This window comes from Saccopteryx leptura, chromosome 11 (assembly GCF_036850995.1).
Source record: "Saccopteryx leptura isolate mSacLep1 chromosome 11, mSacLep1_pri_phased_curated, whole genome shotgun sequence".
In the NCBI taxonomy this organism is placed as follows: Eukaryota; Metazoa; Chordata; class Mammalia; order Chiroptera; family Emballonuridae; genus Saccopteryx; species Saccopteryx leptura.
This window is the reverse complement of record NC_089513.1, coordinates 22,593,588-22,616,417: the sequence shown is the minus strand read 5'-3', so window position 1 is coordinate 22,616,417 and position 22,830 is coordinate 22,593,588. Positions and strand designations below refer to the sequence as shown.

The following is a 22,830-nucleotide window of genomic DNA, read 5'->3' as shown; positions in this document are numbered from 1 at the left end:
TATGAATAAAGCTACTTTCTATGGTTCGACCAGAATTTCTTCCATTCTAATTTGAATTGTGTTAATTATTAGCACTAGTATCTAGGAATCACCTAAGCAAAGAAAGCCAGTCCTAAAGCCTGCCAACCTGATGACAATATGCTGCATTCAGAAATTAAAAATGACTATTCAGTGACTTCCCTGGCCTCTGTCCTTGGGATTAGAGATCATCGTTGAGCGGGATCCGCTGTGCTAAATAAAGCTTTTTATTACACACACACACAAAACCAATAAAAAAATAACTATTCAGGAATTAAGATATAGGATCTAAAAATAAAAATGTTGGGTACCATGATACCATCTACTCTTCTAAGAGGGTTTATGGCTTTGAAATTAAACACTTAATTTTATAAATGGTATTATATACACACAACATGAACATATAATTATACAATTTCTTTTTAACTACTATTAGAGTTTAATGGAACTCTAAGATTTTATTTAAAATATTATATGAAAAATGAAGTTATAAAACTACAGAGGGAGGAAGTCGCAGAATCATTAGGCAGACTAGCAATGAGCACTTGATTGAGGCATTGCCCCAGCACTCACTCTGCCATGCACTGACCTATGTCATGTCTGTATTCCATCGGGCTAGTTCCTCATGACCATCGCAGCATGGACTTGGTCTGCCCAGGTATGACCCGGCACCCACCAGCGGTGAGGGCTAAACTCCAGGGACTGATGCACCCTGCAAACAATGCCCCTTGTCCTCTGGTGCAGGGACTCAGCCTACAGGCTGAAGAAGCAACTGAGGCACCAGGAAGAGACTATGATAGCTGCCTCCTGTGTAAACTGCAGTGACACACAGAGTGACTTTATAATTTCAAGAAGCAGTATAATTAAACATATTTTTTAAAAAGTTCAGACAATTTTGCCTTCTCCTATTTAACCTTCATTTTTGCTCAGGGTAAACATTTAGAACTTCACGAGAAAAACATCTTTAATGCACAGAAGAAACTAAGCACCATTATGGACCCTATGGCTGATGGTGGTCAGCTTTGTGTCTGACATCTTAGGGTAATTGCACTGGTAACAGCTGCTCTACGAACTTCGCAATGTCACCCAAGGATGACAAAAAGATAAGTCCAATCGGCCAAGAAACATGAAGACTAGAGGCAAGGCCAAAAAGAGCTGGTCCAAAGGCAAAGTTTGGAACAAACACAATAATCTAGTCTTGTTTGACAAAGCCATACATGACAATTCTGCACGGAAGTTCCCAACTATAAGCTTATAACCCAAGCTGCTGTCTCTGAGACTGAAGATTCGCAGTTCCCTGGCCAGGGCAACCCAACCCTACAGAAACTCCTTAGTAAAAGACTTTTTAAACTGGTTTCAAGGTGGAGAGTTCAAAAATGTTCATTAGAAACACCAAGAGTAGGGAAGTGCTAACTGCTAGTAAAAATGTACTCACAGATCTCACCAACTGCACATTTTGAAAAATAAAACTTTATTAAATAAAAGGGCCAGGGAACTGGGGACACGAAGACATTAGGTTAGCATCCCACAACACTGCCAGAAAGTGGCAAGCTTAATGAGAGGCTCAGAAGTCTGTAACTGGAAGGGACCACAGCAGAGATGAAGAAAGTAAAATCGACAGAAAATTAGAAGTAGGACAATGGTCACAAAGCTACACTGAGACGACAACTAAGACATCTAGATGTCCTTTCTCTTGGTTGAAACACTTCCTGTTATTGCTCAGATTACTAAATATTAGTTAACAATAACTGATGACATAGTTGCATGATATTCTTCATACTTTATAAACAACAAAACTCTTTTATAACCTTAATTTAAATCTCAAATCACTTAAAACAATCACAACCTATTTAGACACTGGAATCCTTCTAAAATTAATATGCATTATTATATAAGGATCCAGTCTAGTAGTTATTCTGTAGTAACAAACTATAGAAATGATCCCTGAAAGCATAGTTTTTTATTCTGTACTATATAAAAACATGGATGTCATTGCAAAATGTGAAAAATGGAGTCATCCAAGTACATACATGACTGCTTGCAAATGAGTTCTTCTCAAAAAAAAAATGCGTAACATAGGTCAGAGTTCAGAAATCTTAAAAACATCCATTTAGGAGACACAAGAAATATGATATGCTTGAGACTATAAATCTTTTTATGCCTCACCCTGTATATACACATACACATATATGAATAAATTTATTTTTAAAAAGTTCCTACTTAAAAGCACATTTTACTGTATCACTTTTTCTCTGACAGAAAGAAACTAAAAGAAAATATTTAGATTCATAAGAAAAAACCATGCCTGCCTTCTTCCTGCCTCCCTCTTTTGGTATCTCACACTAGAGATTTTCTTTTGTCTTGAACCTGAATGACCACTCAACTTGGATCATATTTACAGTAAACAACAACAAAACTCACTTTACTTCCCCCGTCCCTTGATTTCTATCTGTAGAGATGTCAGATCAATGTCCCAACACACTGTCACCATAGTCATGTCTAATTATTGCATATGTGTTGCTCCTAACAGGAAACCTTACTTCAAATGATTAGTTAACTTTCCTTCTTTTTCTAACACAAAATACTGACTGGCACAATCATATGAAAATGTCAGAATCCAGTGAGGGAAAAATTATTAAATCAGGCCCTGGCCGGTTGGCTCAGTGGTAGAACATAGGCCCAGCATATGGGTTCGATTACCAGTCAGGGCACACAGAAGAAGCGCCCATCTGCTTCCCCACCCTTCCCTCTCTTCTTCCTCTTTCTCTCTCTCTTCCCCTCTTGTAGTCAAGGCTCCATTGGACCAAGTTGGCCCTGGGCGCTGGGGATGGCTCCATGGCCTCCACCTCAGGCACTAGAATGGCTCTGGTTGCAACAGAGCAACGCCCCAGATGTGCAGAGCATTGCCCCCTAGTAGGCTTGCCAGGTGGATCCTGGTCCAGTATATGCGGGAGTCTGTCTCTCTGCCTCCTCGCTTCTCCAGAAAAATACAAAAAAGAAAAAAATTAAATAATTAAATCAACATCTGAAACCTCAGCAAACATCTGAAAAGCTAAACCATTTGTATAGGTTAATTCCTATTACCTACCTGAATTTGCAACCATTAACACAAATTCAACTTTATAAAGAATGAGTAAAAAGTCATTTGTTAGGATTATCAAATTATGTATTGATATAGTATATTTTTTTGTTTTATTCATAATCATCATAAGGACTACATTAAAAAAGGTGAATGATTCTAATACCTATGCAAAAATATAGATGTATTTATAGATACAAAATAACAGTATTTGGAGAAATGTAAACAGCTATGCCTAGTGAAATTATGAGTATAGAAGTGTGATGCCATAAAGTAATAACAATTCTTTAAAACCTTTTACCATTTATTACTGCCTACTCATAGAACTGGCAAACACACAGGCATATTTATCTATACACTATTACTGTGTAGCCACGTATTTTTAAATTTTTAAACTTTATGTATAATATTACAGCACAAAGTTAAGTTGCTAGAATGCTGCTAAGACTGTGAATATTAGTATTCTAGACTAGGTATTAGAGCTTTAAATTTATCATACAGGGTCCAAACTTAAATACCTAAAAATAGGTTACCAATTCAATAACTTGAATGTTTTTTTAGTTTTTAATATCTTGGTCTTAGTGAGAAAAGAGAAGGGGTTGGGAGGAAGGAGGAAGAAGCATCAACTTGTAGTAGTAGTATTTGCTTCTCATTATCTGCTTTAACTAGCCAAGCTTAGGGTTTTGAACTGGCAACTTCCACTGACCTACTACACGTCAGGCAATAATTTGAATTTTTATCCATAAGCCCAAAATTCACCGTGTACTCTCTCCCACTTTATGATCATAAAAATATTTTTATAAAGACTAATTTTTGCAACCAATTCCTAATGATCCTTAATCCACAGAAATACATATTTATGTCTATTCTTTTTCCCCATCTTTAAAATACTTCCACATTAATGACAAATCGACATTCAATTTCCAGGGAAATAGGGGAATATATATATATGTTTTTTTCAGAGACAGAGTCAGAGAGAGGGATAGACAGGGACAGACAGACAGGAACGGAGAGATGAGAAGCATCAATCATTAGTTTTTCATTGCGTGTTGCAATGTCTTAGTTGTTCATTGATTGCTTTCTCATATGTGCCTTGACTGTGGGCCTTCAGCAGACCAAGTAACCCCTTGCTTGAGCCAGTGACCTTGGGTCTAACCTGGTGAGCTTTTGCTCAAACCAGATGAGCCCACGCTCAAGCTGGTGACCTTGGGGTCTCGAACCTGGGTCTTCCTCATCCCAGTCTGACGCTCTATCCACTGCGCAACCGCCTGGTCAGGCAGGGGCATAATATTTTAAATTATTTATTTATTTTTTTTTAGAGAGAGAGAAAGAGGAGAGAGACAGAGTAAATTATCTTTTAATGTAAAAAAAAAATCAGAGATTTTCTAAAAATCTTAAATTAAGGTGCCAGTTTCTTCTGACAGGTACTACATTTTTCATTTTTTGTTTAAATAATAGAAATGCCAACCCAAATTGAAAAAAGAAATGATCAACATCCAGATAAAACTCAACTGAAATACTTTTTCGTCTTTTGTCCCACTTAAAAAAAAATCTGATTAAATAGATAAAAAATATATACACCCTAAGATGTGTAAAACATATCTGGAAATAGAAGAATTTCAGTAGTGAAAAAGGCAGCACCAAAGGTTTCATTTCATTTTCCTTGTTTCAAAAGAAACTATAAAACAAGAATGTTGTGAAAATACACTGAGAATAATCTCATTTATGTAAAATGTCTAGAACAGGCAAATTTATAGAGGTGAAAAGACGATCAATGGTTGCTTAGATCTGAGTTGTGAATGGGGATTAACTGCAAATGCACATTAAAAGGAGTTTACTGGGTATTAGAAATATCTTGTAAGTGAACTGTGATGATGATCTTACAACTCTATGGAAGCGACTAAAATCAGTGAATTGTGCAACTGAATACTAAAGATGGAAGCATTTTTTTTTTAATTTATTTTTTACAGAGACAGAGAGTGAGTCAGAGAGAGGGAGAGACAGGGACAGACAGACAGGAACAGAGAGAGATGAGAAGCATCAATTATTAGTTTTTCATTGCGCTTGGCAACACCTTAGTTGTTCATTGATTGCTTTCTCGTATGTGCCTTGACCGCGGGCCTTCAGCAGACCAAGTGACCCCTTGCTGGAGCCAGCGACCTTGGGCTCAAGCTGGTGGGCTTTTTTTGCTCAAACCAGATGAGCCCACATTCAAGCTGGTAACCTCGGGGTCTCGAATCTGGGTCCTCTACATACCAGTCTGACGCTCCATCCACTGCGCCACCGCCTGGTCAGGCAAGATGGAAGCATTTTATGTTATGTAAATTATACCCCCAATAAAGCCATTAGAAAAAATAAGTACACTGAGAGACCAAACAGACAACACTAGAACACTCAAGTTTGAAAGGATGTGTTCATGGGATGTCAAAAGTACCTTCTGATTGCCCTGGTCAGTTGGCTCAGTGGTAGAGTTGGCCTAGCGTGTGGGAGTTCCGGGTTCAATTCCTGGCCAAGGCACACAGGAGAAGCGCCCATCTGCTTCTCCACCTTTCCCCTTCTCCTTTCTGTCTCTCTCTTCCCCTCCTGCAGCCAAGGCTACACTGGAGCAAAGTTGGCCCAGGCACTGAGGATGGCTCTGTGGCCTCTACCTCAGGCGCTAGGACGGCTCTGGTTGCAATGGAACAATGCCCCAGATGGGCAGAGCATCGCCCCCTAGTGGGCTTGCAAGGGGATCCTGGTTGGGCACATGTGGAAGTCTGTCTCTCTGCCTCCTCGCTTCCCATTTCAGAAAAATACAAAGAGAGAGAGAAAAAAAAGAACCTTCTGCTACTCTCTTGCAGGTTTCAAAATCTCTAAGAAATACCTATTGCAAAATACTCAAACCTGTCACTTATTATAGTCAGCAATGGCTTCTGCCAGATCAATCATAAAGTATACATGCCAGAAGGCATTTAACTTGCTCATATTTTGCCCTGGAGAGGGTGAAAGGGAAGACAATCAATGTTTATTGAAAAACTACCATGTGCCTGACACTCTTTCATTACCGTATTGAAACCTGAAAATAGTCTATGGCCGTATCACCCTGAACGTGCCCGATCTTGTCTGATCTTGGAAGCTACACAGGGTCGGACCTGGCTAGTACTTGGATGGGAAACCTGAAAATAACCTCATGAGGTAGGCATTTTTTAACTTCATTTTACAGAACAGTAAAAGAAGGCTCAAGTAAGTTAAGTATTTCATCCAATATCACAGAATGAGTAAACAATGGTATCAAAACTGGAATCCACACGTTAAGATTTCTAATTCTCAGTCTGTTGGTCTGAGATGCCAAATTTGCTACTTATATGAAATCCTTACAGATGAGAAAATTTCAACTCTCACTTCCCAAAGACGGGAATCTTTTCATTAAAATATTGAAAATATTTCAACTGAACAAAAGGCAAATTAAAATAGCCTTCTATGATTATTCAACTCTCCAAGAGACATTTATTGTACAAACCTATCTCAGTAACAGTTCCAAGTGTAATGAACAGTAGTGAACTATAAAATAACAAACCCTTTGGTTGGGCTGCTTTGTGTTTCTGACATAAAGATGCACTTCCGTTTGGCAGGAGGGTCTTCTTCATCAGAAGAGCTTTCTATTGTTAGGTCAATAACATCGATTTTCTTCTTGCATGCCTCATTGGCTACAGTCACTGCACAAGGCTTACTGAGGACACTTGAACCTGCATGTAGGAAACAGGAAAAAAAGAAACTCAAAGATGTGACACAAACTCTAGCCAAAGGAGTCTTAACTGTGCAGCACCCCTAGGAGAACACACAGCCAGTAAAGCCACATACTCCATCCAATGGAAAGAGACCAACTCCCTAACCCCAGACATCTTGTCTGTAAAATGACTACTAACCTGGGGAGACAGGATGAGCTCTATGCCTTGAGAGAGAGCCAAAAGCCTCCTTCAAGCATGCTCTTACTTATCTCCCTTTTAAGACCAACGGATTTATGCACATCCTGCTGCTCATGCTGTCTCCGCCAGCAGTGATTTTACAGACAGACGTCTGGAGTTAAGAAGCTGATTTCCAATCATGAACAAGAATACATGGTTTCAATAACTGAATTTACAGACATGTGGTCGAGTTCAGTGATAATCAGATACTTCTATTCTGGAAGCAATGGTGCTCTTGTCAAAGATTATCTATATAGGCTCTTCACCATAAGCCAGAACTTGACAAAAATGTTCACCATAAAAAAACTCCCAACTTTTCACTCGTTATTCACTTAAAACTTTTCTTATCGATATCTTCTAATCACCTAGTTTCTCCTTTCTGTCCACGATGACAGTCTCATACACTGTATGTTAGTGCACCATTTCACAGAATGCATATCATGTCTTTCAATCTATTTAGCAGCAAATGAATGCTGGTTGATAATGCAAAAGCAGCCGCAACTAACCAACTAAATCACTATTTTTCTCAGAGATGCAGGAAACTTGGATCATTCCACCCATAGGTTCACTAAACAATCACAGGAGAATGATTAACACTGACATTAATCCTTTACTTTTCCTTTCTTCTTACTCGAATACCTATTATCCAGTACACTGTTACAACATCAAATAAAGTCAACACAAAACTCAAAGCAGTAAGCAGACTATGTCAGACAAAAAGAACCTAAGTTCACCTATGGGTTTCAATTACTCAAAGGGCCCTTAGTTTCCCCCTTACTCAGTGTGATTAGATGCAGAGAGCTGAAGGCTGAGTACATATCCTAAGTAACCAAGGCAATGGTAAAATACCTTCCCAGATTTTAGCAATTAACCTGTGACCACCTCCCTCTACCCTCCATTAATGGGTGATGTAGCTTCTCTAACCATACCTTCACTTGGGGTTCCCTCAACAGATACTCTAAAAACAATTCTGAAAAACTGTCTATAGAAATGTCATTTATAAATTTTCACTTTGTAAAAAACCAAAACATATATTAACACAATTTTAGATGATTGTTTCATTTACATATGAAAAATAACAATAAAAAGAATGATTATAAGATGGTATAAACTTTGGCACATTTCTAAAGAAAAGAATAAAAATCAGTTGGGGAAAATTACGTATGTAAGAGATGATGAAAGACAAAGTTAGTAAACTGAGCTCCAAATGTATTTCTACTGGCCAACATTAGCGAGAAGGATAATGCTACAGGAATCTCACTACTTGGCTCTCTGCTGCCATTCTGCACATACTTTCTATTTTTGTACACGGCTGGCTGGATACTTTCATTGCTTCTTTCTTCGGTCTCATTGGACACCAAGAGCCATCTTCTTGGAATTTGATCTCATCCACATCAGAACAGTCATTGAGAATTTCCATAAAAAGCCTACAAACCAATTAAGTATATAAATGTAATGAGTGGTTTTGTTCAAAGGTGAAACTGTAACAAAAAAATATTTATTACCTTGGAGACAAATGTAGTGCTATCTGACTTTGTTTGTCTTAGTATTTCAATACTTCAGACATTAGGGCAACTATTATACTCCCTTCCTCCTAGGTTTTATATCTTTAATGGGCAATAAAAGAATTAAATGACTTACTGAGTCATCTAAAAAATTAGTGGCTAAAAAGGAACAGAAACTTAGGGTTTCTTAACTGAGATTAGCAATAAAAAAAAAACCTTCAACACAACACATAAAATACACATAAGCAAACAGAGGATATTATATGAAAAAATAATTTATAAGATTATTACGGAAAAAAGATCATAAGGATGAAGAAAGAAAGGGATATGTCTCAATAAATTTAAAATAACTCAGCATCCAAATAATGTTCTATGACCAAAATAAAATTTGAAATCAGAAAAATATCTAGAAAATCCCCAAATATTTGGAAATTAAACAAAACAACCCATGAGACAAAACATAAAAACAAATTATAAAGTATTTTAAACTTTGTGAAAGTGAAAATATAATAAAATTTGTGAAATGTAGCTAAAGCAGTACTTAGAGAAAAATGTATAGCATTAATCTTCCTATATTAGCAAAGAATTAAAATTGATAAGCTCAGCTTCTACCTAAATAAGACTAAGGGAAAAAAGACAAATTAAAATGAAAGTAAAAATTAACGATATGGGTAATAGATCTCAATGTAAAATTTGATTATAAAACTAACAAAAGCAGAAAAAAATCTTTGTGACCTTGTATAAGGGAAAAAGTCTTTTAATATCAGAAGCACAATATATAAAAGAAAATCTCAACAGACTGGCCTTCATCCAAATTAAGACAACTGTTAACTAAAAGACACTGTTAAAAGACTGAAAAGATAAAATAGCATAAAACATCTGTAAATCACAAAATTACACATGTGAGAACACATACTTATGAGCAACTGGAATTCACTGCTAGTAGAAATATAAAAAACGATAACCAGTTAAAAAAAAATGTTAACTAAAAGTTAAGCATACATGTAGCATATGATCAGGGAGTCCACTTCTAGGTAAATGAAATTTTAAGTCCACACAAATACTTAAGACATAGAGTCGGGCAAAAGTGTGTTTACAGTTGTGTATGCTTGAAACACAGTTTATTCTTGTATTATTTATCTTGTATTATTTTCTATACGAACAATTGTAAACCTACTTTTGCCTCACCCTGTAAATGTTCATTCACAGTGGCATTATCTGAAATAGCCCCAAACCAGAAAAACCCATCAGCAAGTGAACTGATATAAAGTGGCATATCTATATAATGGAATGCTACTCAGCAAAACAAACAAACCACTGGTACATGAAGCAACATGGAAAAATGCTAATAAGCATGTTGAATAAGCACATACTACATGATTACATTCAATAAAACTCTAAACAAATAAACTAATCTGTAGAAACAAAAAGCACATAAAGTGTTTGCCAGAGTGTATAATGAGAGATTAGAAAGCTACAAGACAAAACTCTGGGTGTGATAGATAAGTTCATTATTTTGATGTTCATGATTACACAGGTTTATGTATAGGTCAAAATTTATCAAGTTGTATACTTTATATATGGGCAGTTCTTATACCCCAATAAAGCTGAAAAAAAAAAAAAAAACAATAAAAAGGAAAAAATACATCTTTCATTAAAAGATAAACATGTTTATTACCCTCAATTATACAGAAAACATAACTCAAATCAAAATCCAAACATGACTGCTTTGTGTAATTTGAGAAGATTTTTGTGGTAATAGCAAATCTGAACAAATTGTGACAATAGTCAAGAAAATTCTGAAATGTATGGCAAAGATTTATTAACATATAACAGATATCCAATAATTAAAAAGGTTTATACTGGCCTGTTAATACTTTGATCAATGAAGCAAACAGCAGTTCAGAAATTAACACTAGTGTACATAAGAATGCATTAAATGGTGAAAGCAATATCTTAAGTCCATGGGAGAGATTATTCAATAAATGTTGGTGAGACTAACAATCAGGGTGGTACGGTGGAGTGAATCGATCCTACCTCAATGGGATCACCTACTCCAGTGTTTTTCAACCAGTGTGCCGCGGCACACTAGTGTGCCGCGAAACACGGTCAGGTGTGCCGTGGGGAAATTAAACACGGGTCCCCAAACTACGGCATGCCGGATACAGCCCACGGAGGTTATTTATCCAGGCTATTTATCCGGCCAGCCGCCAGCATCCGAACATAAACATTCCCCTCACAATCCCTCCAGCTATCAGCGACAGGAAGAGTGGACGCACAGGGAATGCTCACTGACCAATCATCTTCTAGGATTTATCCCGACCACTAGCGATGAACCAATAGTAGGTCGCCTCTCATCCACACTCAGGAAAGTCCCCGCTCGGGCTGCCGCGCACTTGTCATTGTGTGGCCGCAGGGAGTAGTTGAAGCTGCTACTCCTCCCCATGGTCCCGATTTCTAATCCTGGTCAGGACTGGAGGTAAATGTTGCCACCATTAGATGAAGCCTCGGCCTCAGCTGGTTATGTCTATCCTGATGGTGTATATAGATATTTGACCTTTTTCTTTTTAAAAGAGGCCCCCGCAGAGGGTGATATACAATGCATCACAATGTTATCTATATTGTATATGGCCTCCTGAAGGGTCATCTTCTTAAAGAGCTCAAATCTCTATATACACCATCAAAACAGATAGAACCAAGGCCCCTGCACCCAGCTGACCATGGGATTTGAACCCACAACCTCAGGGAGAACTGTAGTATTTATCAGAATCCTTACCTAGAAAGCAAACTTCTCAATCTGACAGTAGAGATGCTCTGAGGACTTATATGTTACACAAGTACCCAACATTTTCTAAAATTGATTTTGACCAGTCTCTATATAGAGAGTATTTGCCAAATTGATTTGAACCCACAACCTTGATGAAAGCTCCAGTATCGGCCCTGGCCGGTTGGCTCAGTGGTAGAGCGTCGGCCTAGTGTGCAGAGGACCCGGGTTCGATTCCCAGCCAGGGCACACAGGAGAAGTGCCCATTTGCTTCTCCACCCCTCCGCCGCGCCTTCCTCTCTGTCTCTTTCTTCCCCTCCCACAGCCAAGGCTCCATTGGAGCAAAGATGGCCCGGGCGCTGGGGATGGCTCTGTGGCCTCTGCCTCAGGCGCTAGAGTGGCTCTGGTCGCAACATGGCGATGCCCAGGATGGGCAGAGCATCACCCCCTGGTGGGCAGAGCGTCGCCCCATGGTGGGCGTGCCAGGTGGATCCCGGTCAGGCGCATGCGGGAGTCTGTCTGACTGTCTCTCCCTGTTTCCAGCTTCAGAAAAATGCAAAAACAAAAACAAAAAAAACAAAAAAAAGCTTCAGTATCTATTAGCGGAACTGTATATATGAGGGGATACATGGGACTGTATACATGAGGGGTTACATGGGACTGTATATATGAGGTTACATGGGATTGTATATATGAAGTTACATGGGACTGTATATGAGGGGATGTTACGTGGGACTGTATATATGAGGGGTTACATGGGACTGTATATGAGGGGATGTTACGTGGGACTGTATTTATAAGGGGATGTTACGTGGGACTGTATATATGAAAAAGTTATCCTTTTTTAACTTTTTTTTTAAATAAATGTAATTTATTTAAACTTTAAATAAAGTCTAACAGAGTGTCATTTTGGTAGGTGGTGTGCCCCAGGATTTTGTAAGTGTAAAAAATGTGCCGCGGCTCAAAAAAGGTTGAAAATCACTGACCTACTCCCTACCCTAAAATTTTGTCCCATCTCTGTTTCCTTATATACTGGTAGTTCCATTCTTCTTTTATTTATTTTTTCTGGTAGTTCCATTGTTTACCTTCGAAGCACTTAATACTTGATATACAATTCCTCACTGTCTTCCACACTAGACCAGTATCTAATAAATAGCAGGTATTTAAAAAATACTGTGTTAAATAAATTAATGAAGGAACGCATGATAAAATGAAGAACTGCACAACTGAAAGGAAATAAAACACCAAAATCTTAAAAGTACCTGACAAAAAAACAATGAATGTTCATATAAAATCTCTGGGACTTTCTAAACATATTAAAGACACATTCAAAACGAAAAGAAAGATTTGATGAAATAAAAACTCAATGTTTTGAATGACACAAATACCACAATAAATATAACTAGAAGGGAAACTGGAAAAATATATATGGCAGACGTGGACAGAGAAACTAATATCCTCCAAATATAATGAACACTTATAAATCAGTAAGAAAATGACAAACAACCACATAACAAATGGGAAAAAAAAGAGAAACATTAGGCCCTGGCCAGTTGGCTCAATGATAGAGCGTCAGCCTGGTGTGTGGATATTCCAGGTTCAATTCCCTGTCAGGGAACACAGGAGAAGCAAGCATCTGATTCTCGTCCTCCCTCCCTCCCTATTTTCTCTCTCTTCCCTCCCAGTTATGGCTTGACTGGTTCAAGTGCATCAGCCCCAGGTGAGCATGACTCCGTGGAGCCTCAACCTCAGGCACTAAAAATAACTTCAGAACGAGCATGGCCCCAGACAGGCAGAGCACAGACCCCAGATGGGGATTGCCGGGTGGAACCTAGTCAGGGCATAAGTGGGAATTTCTCTATCTCCCTTCCTGTCACTTGGAAATGAAGAAAATAAAAAGAGAAACATTAAAAGGCAATTCATAAAAGATATTATAGCAACTAATATAGTGATTTGATGAAAGAAATGTCTGGTAATTCTTAGAGTATAAGAAATAGAAATCAAAATAAGGTATATTTTCACTAAGAAATTAGCAATGGCATTTAAAAAATAAAATTAATACAGTAAGATTAGTAAGAAAACTGAGTAGTAGTAGGCTTCTCATATACTACTGGCTAGAGAGTAAAATAGTTTACTCCTTCTGGGAGTCACTCTAATAATAAATAGTAAATGCCTTAAAATTATATAGTTTGATTCAGCATTTCAATTTCTAGGAAAAATCCATAAACATATAGGGGGTCCTTGGCTTACAAGTCTCTACATACAACGTTTCAAGTTTACAATGCTCACTCCCATAAAAACTTTAAAAAATTGAGACGTGTTTCAGCTTACGCCATTAGCATTGTACAGCATCACAGATTTAGTAAGGTCTACAGAGTTGTTACGGATACTTTGCAATACTATAGGCAGATTTTGGGAGAAAAGTCATCAACCTCCAAGACTAGCCTGGGACAATTCTTTAAGAAGGTAGAGAAGCAATGAACAAATAAATAAGGTGCTGCAACGAAGAATTGATGCTTCTCATCTCTCTCCCTTCCTGTCTGTCCCTATCCATCCCTCTCTCTCACCAAAAAAAAAAAAAAAGAAAGAAAAAAGAAGCCTACATAGATCCTGTGCCCTTTATATCAGCTGCTTCTCCAGATGAAACACCTGTAGTACAGGTAGAATCATCTCCGGTGTCTCCTGCATATTCCTTAGGCAATCCTGATTCACCTGACCCAGCATCTCCAGCACCTTCTACAGGTTCTCCTGCCTCTCCAGCTTCCTCTCCCCAATAGGTCACTCTTTCCCACCTTGCAATGCCCTTCCAGTGTGCAAGCCAACCACAGGAATAAAAGGTAAAGAATTTTTTTATACTCATTTTTTCTGTTACTATAGTATAGTATATTTAGGTCCTTTTCCTTTTTCCATGGCTTAGTTGTGTTTTTATGTTCTAGGTTATGATTTTACAACTATGTTAGGATAGGTAAGTGACTTAGGCTAAAGAGTGTTTCAACTTACACCAAAATTCCGGTTATGTCACTGTTGTAGGAACAGAACTGTGTTGTAACCAGAGGATCCCCTGTACATACAAAAGCTTCAAAAATGTTCATATCACAAGGCAACTTAAACTAGAAAATGTAGAAGTAAACAATATAGTCAATAATAGAAAAAAATGTTAAATGATTAGTAGTATACCTATATAATGGAATATCAAGTATTTAAGAAACACATCCTAAAATATTAATGGGCAAGGAGGCACAACATATGCTACTAATTCTCAAATGCTTCAAAAGAATTCTGAAAGCATTAATAATCATCTCTTTCTTTCTACATGCACACAGCTAAAATGTGTATATACACATATATTAAAAGGGAATGTGATAAAACAAATATGGCAGAATGTTAACAACTGACTGACACACCGCAGTCAAAGTTACACGGGAGATTTTTTGTGCTACCATTGCAACTTCTTTGTAAAAGTTCAAAATAAGTTTAAAAAAAATTTTAAAGTAAAAATCAAGTAAAAGTTTAGAGAAAAAATGGAAAGTCCCATTTGCTTGTCATTGCCTCATTCATCTCTACTGTAATACTCTTACAACTTAAAGTTGTTGTACAAGTACTTTTAAAGATCTAGGATATATTTTACTGTACAGTGAATGAAAATCTTATATACAAGTTACTATGTAAATTGTAATTTCAATCTTTTTAATACATCAATAACAAAAATCATCACCATAGGATGGGATGCTAGTGATTTTACTCTTTTCACTAATTGTATTTTCTAAATCTTATACTGGTACATGGATGATATATGAATATATTAAATATCATGATAAATGAATTTTTAAAAGTTATTTAAAAAAGGGGTACCTCATTATTAATTAATGTTATTTTTCTTAATTCTGACATATGCAACATATGAGAGATAATGCTTAAGAGTTTGAACTCCAGAGTCAGAAAAACCTGTGACTGCAGCCCTGGCCAAGTAGCTCAGTTAGAGCATCCTCCTGATATGCCTAAGTTGCATGTTCAATCTCTGGTCAGGACACGTACCAGAATCAACTAACGAATGCATAAATAAGTGGAACAACAAATCAATGTCTCTCTCTCGCTCACCCCCCCATACTTCCTCTCTCTCTCTAAAACCAATTAAAAACAAACAAAAAATAACCTAGGCGTGAATCCCAGTTTTGACCTTAGCAGCTGAGTAACACAATTCTATCTACCCTATTGCATGCACTGGGTTTCTGCATTAACCCTAGGTGCTCTTCAAGAAGTTCTAAGAAGAAAAATGACATCACTAACTGCCCATTTCTTTCTTTTGTATAGGTTATGAAATATGACCTTGGGAAGCAAAATGAAACTATCCTCCTTGCCTCCAAAAGAAATCATAAAGATACAAGGGCTAGTAACTAGTTTAAATATAAGAGAGTATAATTAAGTATAAAGCAGAAAACACACAAAAATCCGGACTTTATGATAGTGGAGAATTTATATGATGCTGTATTCAATCAAGATAAAGCTAATAGTTATGTTGGCACATACTTACCCATCTAAAATTAGGCTTTCGTAGGCAGCTTTTTTGTCACACACAGGACAAATCCAGGTGGGCTTCTTCTCATTCATTTGCAGGTAAAGAGCAGCATCAAAACACTGTAGATGTGTACAAGTCACTGCTCGGCATGGGATTGTCAGCCTCATTTTCCCTAACTACAGGCAGGAAAGAAAACATGGGAAACCATTTCAGAAAGGAAAACAAAGCCTCAAAGAGAACAGTCATAAAAGTCTGAAGAAGTCATACAAGAAGATCAAAATGAAAGAAATTCACATCAGAACTATTTCCATCAAGTTCGCTTATGTTTTACTAGTGTCCACTGAATGCCCTACAATTTTTAAAAGATAATTTGTTTTTGAAAATAGATAACTTGTAAATTCAAAGGCAGGAAAAGATCTGTATACAATGAGAACATGTTTCTCACCTGTTCCCTATTTAGAGAACCACTGTGACCATTTCGTGCACGTTCTTTCATAGATGTTCTATACATAATCAAGCATGTGTTTTAAAAAACATTCACACAAATGGCAGCATGCAATCCACACAATCTTGAATCTTCTGTCTCATAATATACTTTGGTGACTGTTCCACATGTATCAGTACAAAAAAAAAGCTACCACAATATAAAGATGTCGCAACTGCCCTGGCCGGTTGGCTCAGCGGTAGAGCGTCGGCCTAGCGTGCAGGGGACCCGGGTACGGTTCCCGGCCAGGGCACACAGGAAAGGCGCCCATTTGCTTCTCCACCCCCCCCCTCCTTCCTCTCTGTCTCTCTCTTCCCCTCCCGCAGCCGAGGCTCCATTGGAGCAAAGGTGGCCCGGGCGCTGGGGATGGCTCCTTGGCCTCTGCCCCGGGCGCTAGAGTGGTCTGGTCGCAGCAGAGCGACGCCCCGGAAGGGGCAGAGCATCGCCCCCTGGTGGGCGTGCCGGGTGGATCATGGTCGGGCGCATGCGAGAGTCTGTCTGACTGTCTCTCCCCGTTTCCAGCTTCAGAAAGATACAGGGAAAAAAATAAAAAAATAAAAAAAAAAATAAAAAGATGTTGCAACTGATATGAAGTACATGATATGAAGAAAGAATGTATGGCTGAAGGTTTGCACAAAGCTTATGAGTAGAGGCCCTCTAGGGCCCCTGCCACCAACTCAAGGCATTAGTGTCCTCCCCCGCTGGCGCTACAGATCTTCTCTCTGGGTTTCACAACCAAAGGTTCTCAATTTCTAAGCAATCCCAATTTCCTGTAATTCTATACCTTTAAAATAAAGGTAAAGTTAGTTTAGGCTAAAAAAAAAATACAAAGTTTCAGAAAAAAGATATATGCAAAACACTGCTTTCCAGGGTGGTAAAGCCCAATATGGTCATATATATTGTTAAGAGAACTGGAGATCAAAATTTTTATCCTTGTTCTACTAGGAACTACTATGTGATTTGGGTTAACCAATCTTTCAGCCTCAGTTTCCTTAACTGTAAAATAGGTACAATTTCCAAACAGGTCTGCTAAAGCAGTTAAATAAGCACATAATAGGAACTAGGCAATTATTCTCTTTTTCTCTCTTGTGGAAACAATTCTCTCTCCATTTAAAAAATTATATATGGTGGGGCAGAGAGAGGTCTACAGCTGTCTGTATGGAAAATAACCCAATAATAATAATACAAGAATAAACTCTGTGTTTCACATACAATTGTAAACCTACTTTTCCCCACCCTGTACATTTCTTCCAATGGTGGCTGGTCACCAAATGCCCCCCTAAACTACCTGATAAAGTCCTGACTCCATATAAAGTCCTTCTCATATGGAAAGGGTCCCCTTCCACAGTACTGATTTTAAAGAAGGCTTCACTCACTATTCTTTTTTATTTTTATTTATTTTTATTTTTATTGTTTTAATTCATTTTAGAGAGGAGAGGGAGAGACAGAGAGAGAGAAGCGGGGGAGGAGCTGGAAGCGTCAACTCCCATCTGTGCCTTGACCAGCATGCCCAGGGTTTCGAACCGGCGACCTCAGCATTTCCAGGTCGACGCTTTATCCACTGTTCCACCAAAGGTCAGGCTCACCCACTATTCTTGACCTTTCCTATTTCTTTTCTGGTACTACAATAGCACAATTATATGTAGTAAACTGGTACAGTCTTCTACTTTTTCGTGTGAGTTGGTTCTCTCAAACTAGATTATTAACTTTCTGAAAACTTTTTATCAAGTCTTCAGTATTTTGTCTCACCATTAGCTCAGTACCAAGCACATAGAAGATCTTGAGTTGCTGACTGATTTGCCCCCTAGTCTCTATGTTAGAATATATAAAATAAAAAATTATTATTTAATTTATAAGTACATTACAAATGATTTAAAACATCTCACATTCTAACTCATTAAAATAAAACTATCAATCAGAAATTATGTCCTAGCGATTTTATCATTTATATTTTGATAAAAGAGGCAACTTTACGTTTCTTATTAACTGTAAATTATCTATAGCATTAACTCTAACGGATTATTCTGAACCTAAAGCTCGTTTCCCTCTTTGATATATCCTTTTAGGTCTCTTCTTGCTTAGTCACTGCCTAAAGAACGTTTGCATTCTTTGGGATTATAATGCTTAATCATGAAGATCTGAGTAGGAAAATGACAAAATTTCAAAATTCTATCACATGCAATTCATTTCCACACTTACTTTTATAAAAAAATTAGTAATTTATAAAAACTAAAATACCTCACAATGTTTTATTGCTTTACTTACAGGGCACATCAAGGACACCCGAAGGCTAGTTGTAGCAATTTCACTATCAGGATCTGCAGTAAGTTTTTCTTTAACTATAAAAACAAGAAAAAATAACTTTTTAAAAATTAATTGTGACATATGAACAGAATTATAGAAATATATATCATCTCAAAAAAAAAAGTTTCCCAAACACTTTAAATAGGTCAAGAAACCACAAAAACAAAAACAATATGTCAAGTATTAATGTATTAGCCCAGTTGGCTCAGCGGTAGAGCATTGGCCCGATGAATGGAAGTCCCAGATTCGATTCCCAGTCAGGGCACACAGGAGAAGTAACACTGCTTCTCTACACCCCCCCTACCCTTCCTGCAGCTATGGATCATTAGATCAAGTTGGCCCCAAGCGCTGAGGATGGCACCATGGCTTTGCCTCAGGCACTAAAATAGCTCAGTTGCTGAGCAATGGGGCAACAATTCCAGATGGGCAGAGAATCACCCCACAGGGGGCTTGCCAGGTGGATCTATCTCTTTCTCCCCATCTCACTTAATAATAAAAACTTTTTTAATTAAAAAAAGTATTAACGTACTGAAAACACAATCATACCTCCAGTATTAAAGAATTACAAACTCTATATCACGTTTGCTTGAATATTTAAAAGTAAAATTGAAGGTAAGAAGTTTCAAAATAGAAAGCTATTTAAGATTTAAGAACAAGACAATTAGAAAAGGAACTTGGAAAGCAGCAGTACTCTGAGCTTCAATGCTATTCTAACACACATGACTGTTTTTACTATGGAGCATTGGTTGCTTCCACCAATTACTAAATTTGTAAACAGAAAGGTGAAATATTCTTATACTTCCTTTGACAACTGAAAACTACTATGGATGTGGTAATGTCTCTGTGATTCCATTCACCAGGCAATGTATACTACTGCATATAGAAGCTAATAAATATATGTATCACCTTCAGATGCCTAATTCTTAACACCATTATAGGGAGAATGGGACTGTAATTGGAGACAATGAAACTGGAGCAGGGCTGGAAAAATTAGGAAAGAGCTTCCCTGTCATCCAGGTCTAGGCAAAATCAATCCTGTGCTGTTTGAGGAGATGAGAAATGGTTTGAGTTATAAGAAACAAAGTACCATTTCAAAAGCCCTACTTGGCTCCATTTTCAACCTACAGATCTATTTTTCCTTCCCACTTCATTCTGTGATACAGGAGATAATTGGGGGAACAACATTCTCTTTCTCAGAAAAATGTCTTGTTCAATTAAATTTAGTTACTGAACTAAATTATTTACAGTTTTGGTTAGACTTTCCCCCACAGCCATTATATAATACATTATGAAAGCAAAGTACAAAGTAAAACACCTCCAAAGGGAAATATTATGGTTGGTGGACATCAACCTTTTTTTTTTTTTTTTTGGTGACAGAGAGACAGAGAGGAACAGATAGGGACAGATAGGGAAAGATGAGAAGCATCAATTCTTTATTGCGGCACCTTAGTTGTTCACTGATTGCTTTTTCACACGTGCCTTGACCAGGGGGCTCCAGCAGAGTGAGTGACCCCTTGTTGAAGCCAGTAACCTTGGGCTTTGAGCCAGCGACCTTAGGGCTCAAGGCAGCAACCATGGGGTCATGTCTATGAACCCAATATCGAGCCAGCGACCCATGCTCAAGCTGGTGAGACCGCACTCAAGCCAGATGAGCTTGCACTCAAGCCGGTGACCAGTTTCAAACCTGGGTCCTTTGCATCCCAGTCCAATGCTCTATCCACTAAATCGCCGTCTGGTCAGGCTAAAATTTTGTAAAATGTACATTCTATTAAACACTGGAAGTTTTGAAAACTTGCATTCCTATTCTCAAGTTAATCTATACATCAAAGCTACCATAAACTTATTTAAAAAAATTTTCATGAGAAAATCAGACTAGTTGGGATTTAAAATTGATCCACTTGGGAGTAATTTCTAAGAGGTTTTTTTTCCCCCAATTTATAGTGCCATGTTCTTAAAGTATTTTTAATTCAATATTCATTTTAGGTTCCTAATAACTGTTCCTGAATTATTCCTGTATGGATGAATATGTGAGGCTTTTCTTTCCATTAAAGCATCTCATATGTTCAGTCTTAGAAACATTACTTACTTAGTGCTCTGGAATGGTCAGGGTTTCTAATACCTTTCATTTTTAATCTCTGTAATAGCATGGCTGATGTGAGCTGTCGTACAAGATATACAGACATGGAGTAATTCTACAAAGAAAGATAATCTGTATTAAAGATGAGAGATAATAGTGTATTTATTTACATAAAATACTAGTCTAAGAACCTCTGGCTTTTAAAAATGACATTTAAAATAACTTCCACAGGAAGGTCGATGACTGCTAAGGATAAAATCAACTCAGCTCTTTTAGGGAAGATAAAAGCTCAATCTCAATCTATCACTTTTCAAGTGAAAGGTAACACAGCTTAGATCACTGGCTTTCAAACTGTTTCTAATTTAGCAAAAGTGGTACCATAGAAACCATCATGGTATGAATGAGAATTTACCTCCCGTGCTGACTTCTAACTAGAATTGTTCTGTTTTTATGTAATGGGCTCTCATAATATTTTCAATGAAAAATGGGTTTCACAGCAGAAAGTTCAAACCCCAGTAGTCTGAATCAACACTTCAAATCCAGAGGTCCAAGTTTTGATTCTGGCAGAAGAGGCCACTTGCTTCATAACTTTGAGCAATTATTTAAATGACCCAAAATCAGCTTTCTTCTGAGAGAAACTGATAATTTAACTCCTGATCTGAAATGGGCATTTTATTAGGAAAGGAGCTGCTACTAGAGTATGTAAGACACATAAAGAAATAATAAAAATAAAAAAGACAAGGCCAAAACATAATAGCATCCAGTTCCATTTCTCTTAGATCTGGCACAAAGGAACCTTCTTTAATTATTTAATACTTGCTCATTTAATAATATCCCTTACATTTGTATACAACACCCATTCTCAAGAACCTACTTACTCTTTACAGTAAGTAGGTCTCAGAGAATTAAGCAATTGCACCAAAATAAAAAATCGGCCAACTTGGGACTAAGCCAAGATTTACCACTGCACATGCAGTTCATGCAAGTGAAATATAGCAGAAATCAGTACTCTACAATAATACTAAGAATTTACAGTAAAAATTCAGAAATGAGTGCTCAAGAGAACACTCATTAAAGAGACAGTAATATCTTTATAGTCCAAAAATTAATACAAAAGTACTCTTCTTTATGTCCGGATCTGCAATTACTTTGGTAATAAAACCAAACATTCTTGTTACAAACATGACTCAACTTCTCTTTCCATAAAAATAGAAAATAGTATCTCTTTTTTCTTATGAAATAGCAACATTAAAGTTTATATTTGGAAATTAACTGAAAATTTATACCATTCTATTATTTGTTACATGAACAAATAGTTCTAAAATGAAAATCCCTTATACTAATCAGTATCTCATAACTGACATAATGTATTTTAAGACTCAATCAGTAAAAATCCAGTTCATCAACCTAAAGGTAGACAATAATATAATTCTAAGTAAATATTTGCATAATATGCCCATGTTATCTGAAGTATCAGTTGTTTATGTAAAGACTGGAATAGATGATTTCTCATCCCAACATGAGTACATTTGACCATTTCCCCCAGAGCTACATAAGCTTCTTTGTTTCTCTTCATAAATACATAACATCACCCAGTTTCCAGTTTAACATACTAAACACAAATGTGATTAAACCATTACCTTAAGAAATATTGTAATTATACTTATTTCCTTTTCAGGAAAATGACATGATACTCAGGAAACCTTAATAAGTATTAAATAACCTTTTTAACCTCAAGAATCTCCACATCTACATCTCTGAATTGGAAATCACTGCCTTTTAGAGATTACAATCAGAAAACAAAACAAGCTGGAGCTAGTAGCCTAAGGAAAAAATAAACAAATCAATCAGCTCCTAGTGAAATTAAGAGAATCTTTACCTTTCCAATTTCTGATGCCCAAGAAATGGAAATCTGGTTTGGCACAGCTGAAGATAACCTAACTAAAGATGTAATATTCAAAGGGCGTCCAGGCCGCTTCTGTTCAATCCCATTTTTAGGTGGTGGTGCGTAGCCCTACAACCATAAGAATGAAATTAAATAAATTCTCTGTAGACAATTAAACATTTCCCCCAAAATAGAAACAGGATCTTGTCTAATTTCAGTTACACTAATTATTTTTATTTTACACTGGAAATCAC

General features: G+C 37.2%; 1 protein-coding gene across 10 annotated transcripts in view; it reads right to left on the bottom strand.

Annotated features, from left to right (window-relative positions):
- Positions 1-22,830, bottom strand: part of PIAS2 (protein inhibitor of activated STAT 2) — a 99,598-nt gene that overhangs the window by 28,290 nt on the left and 48,478 nt on the right. For all 10 annotated transcript variants that reach the window (XM_066353421.1, XM_066353416.1, XM_066353419.1 and 7 more), the window contains 6 exons: positions 22,571-22,705; positions 20,701-20,806; positions 18,576-18,649; positions 15,842-16,002; positions 8,335-8,468; positions 6,654-6,822 (listed from right to left, as the gene is read on the bottom strand). In XM_066353421.1, the coding sequence (XP_066209518.1) occupies positions 6,654-6,822; positions 8,335-8,468; positions 15,842-16,002; positions 18,576-18,649; positions 20,701-20,806; positions 22,571-22,705 (779 nt within the window). The remainder of the gene's footprint in view (positions 1-6,653; positions 6,823-8,334; positions 8,469-15,841; positions 16,003-18,575; positions 18,650-20,700; positions 20,807-22,570; positions 22,706-22,830) is intronic.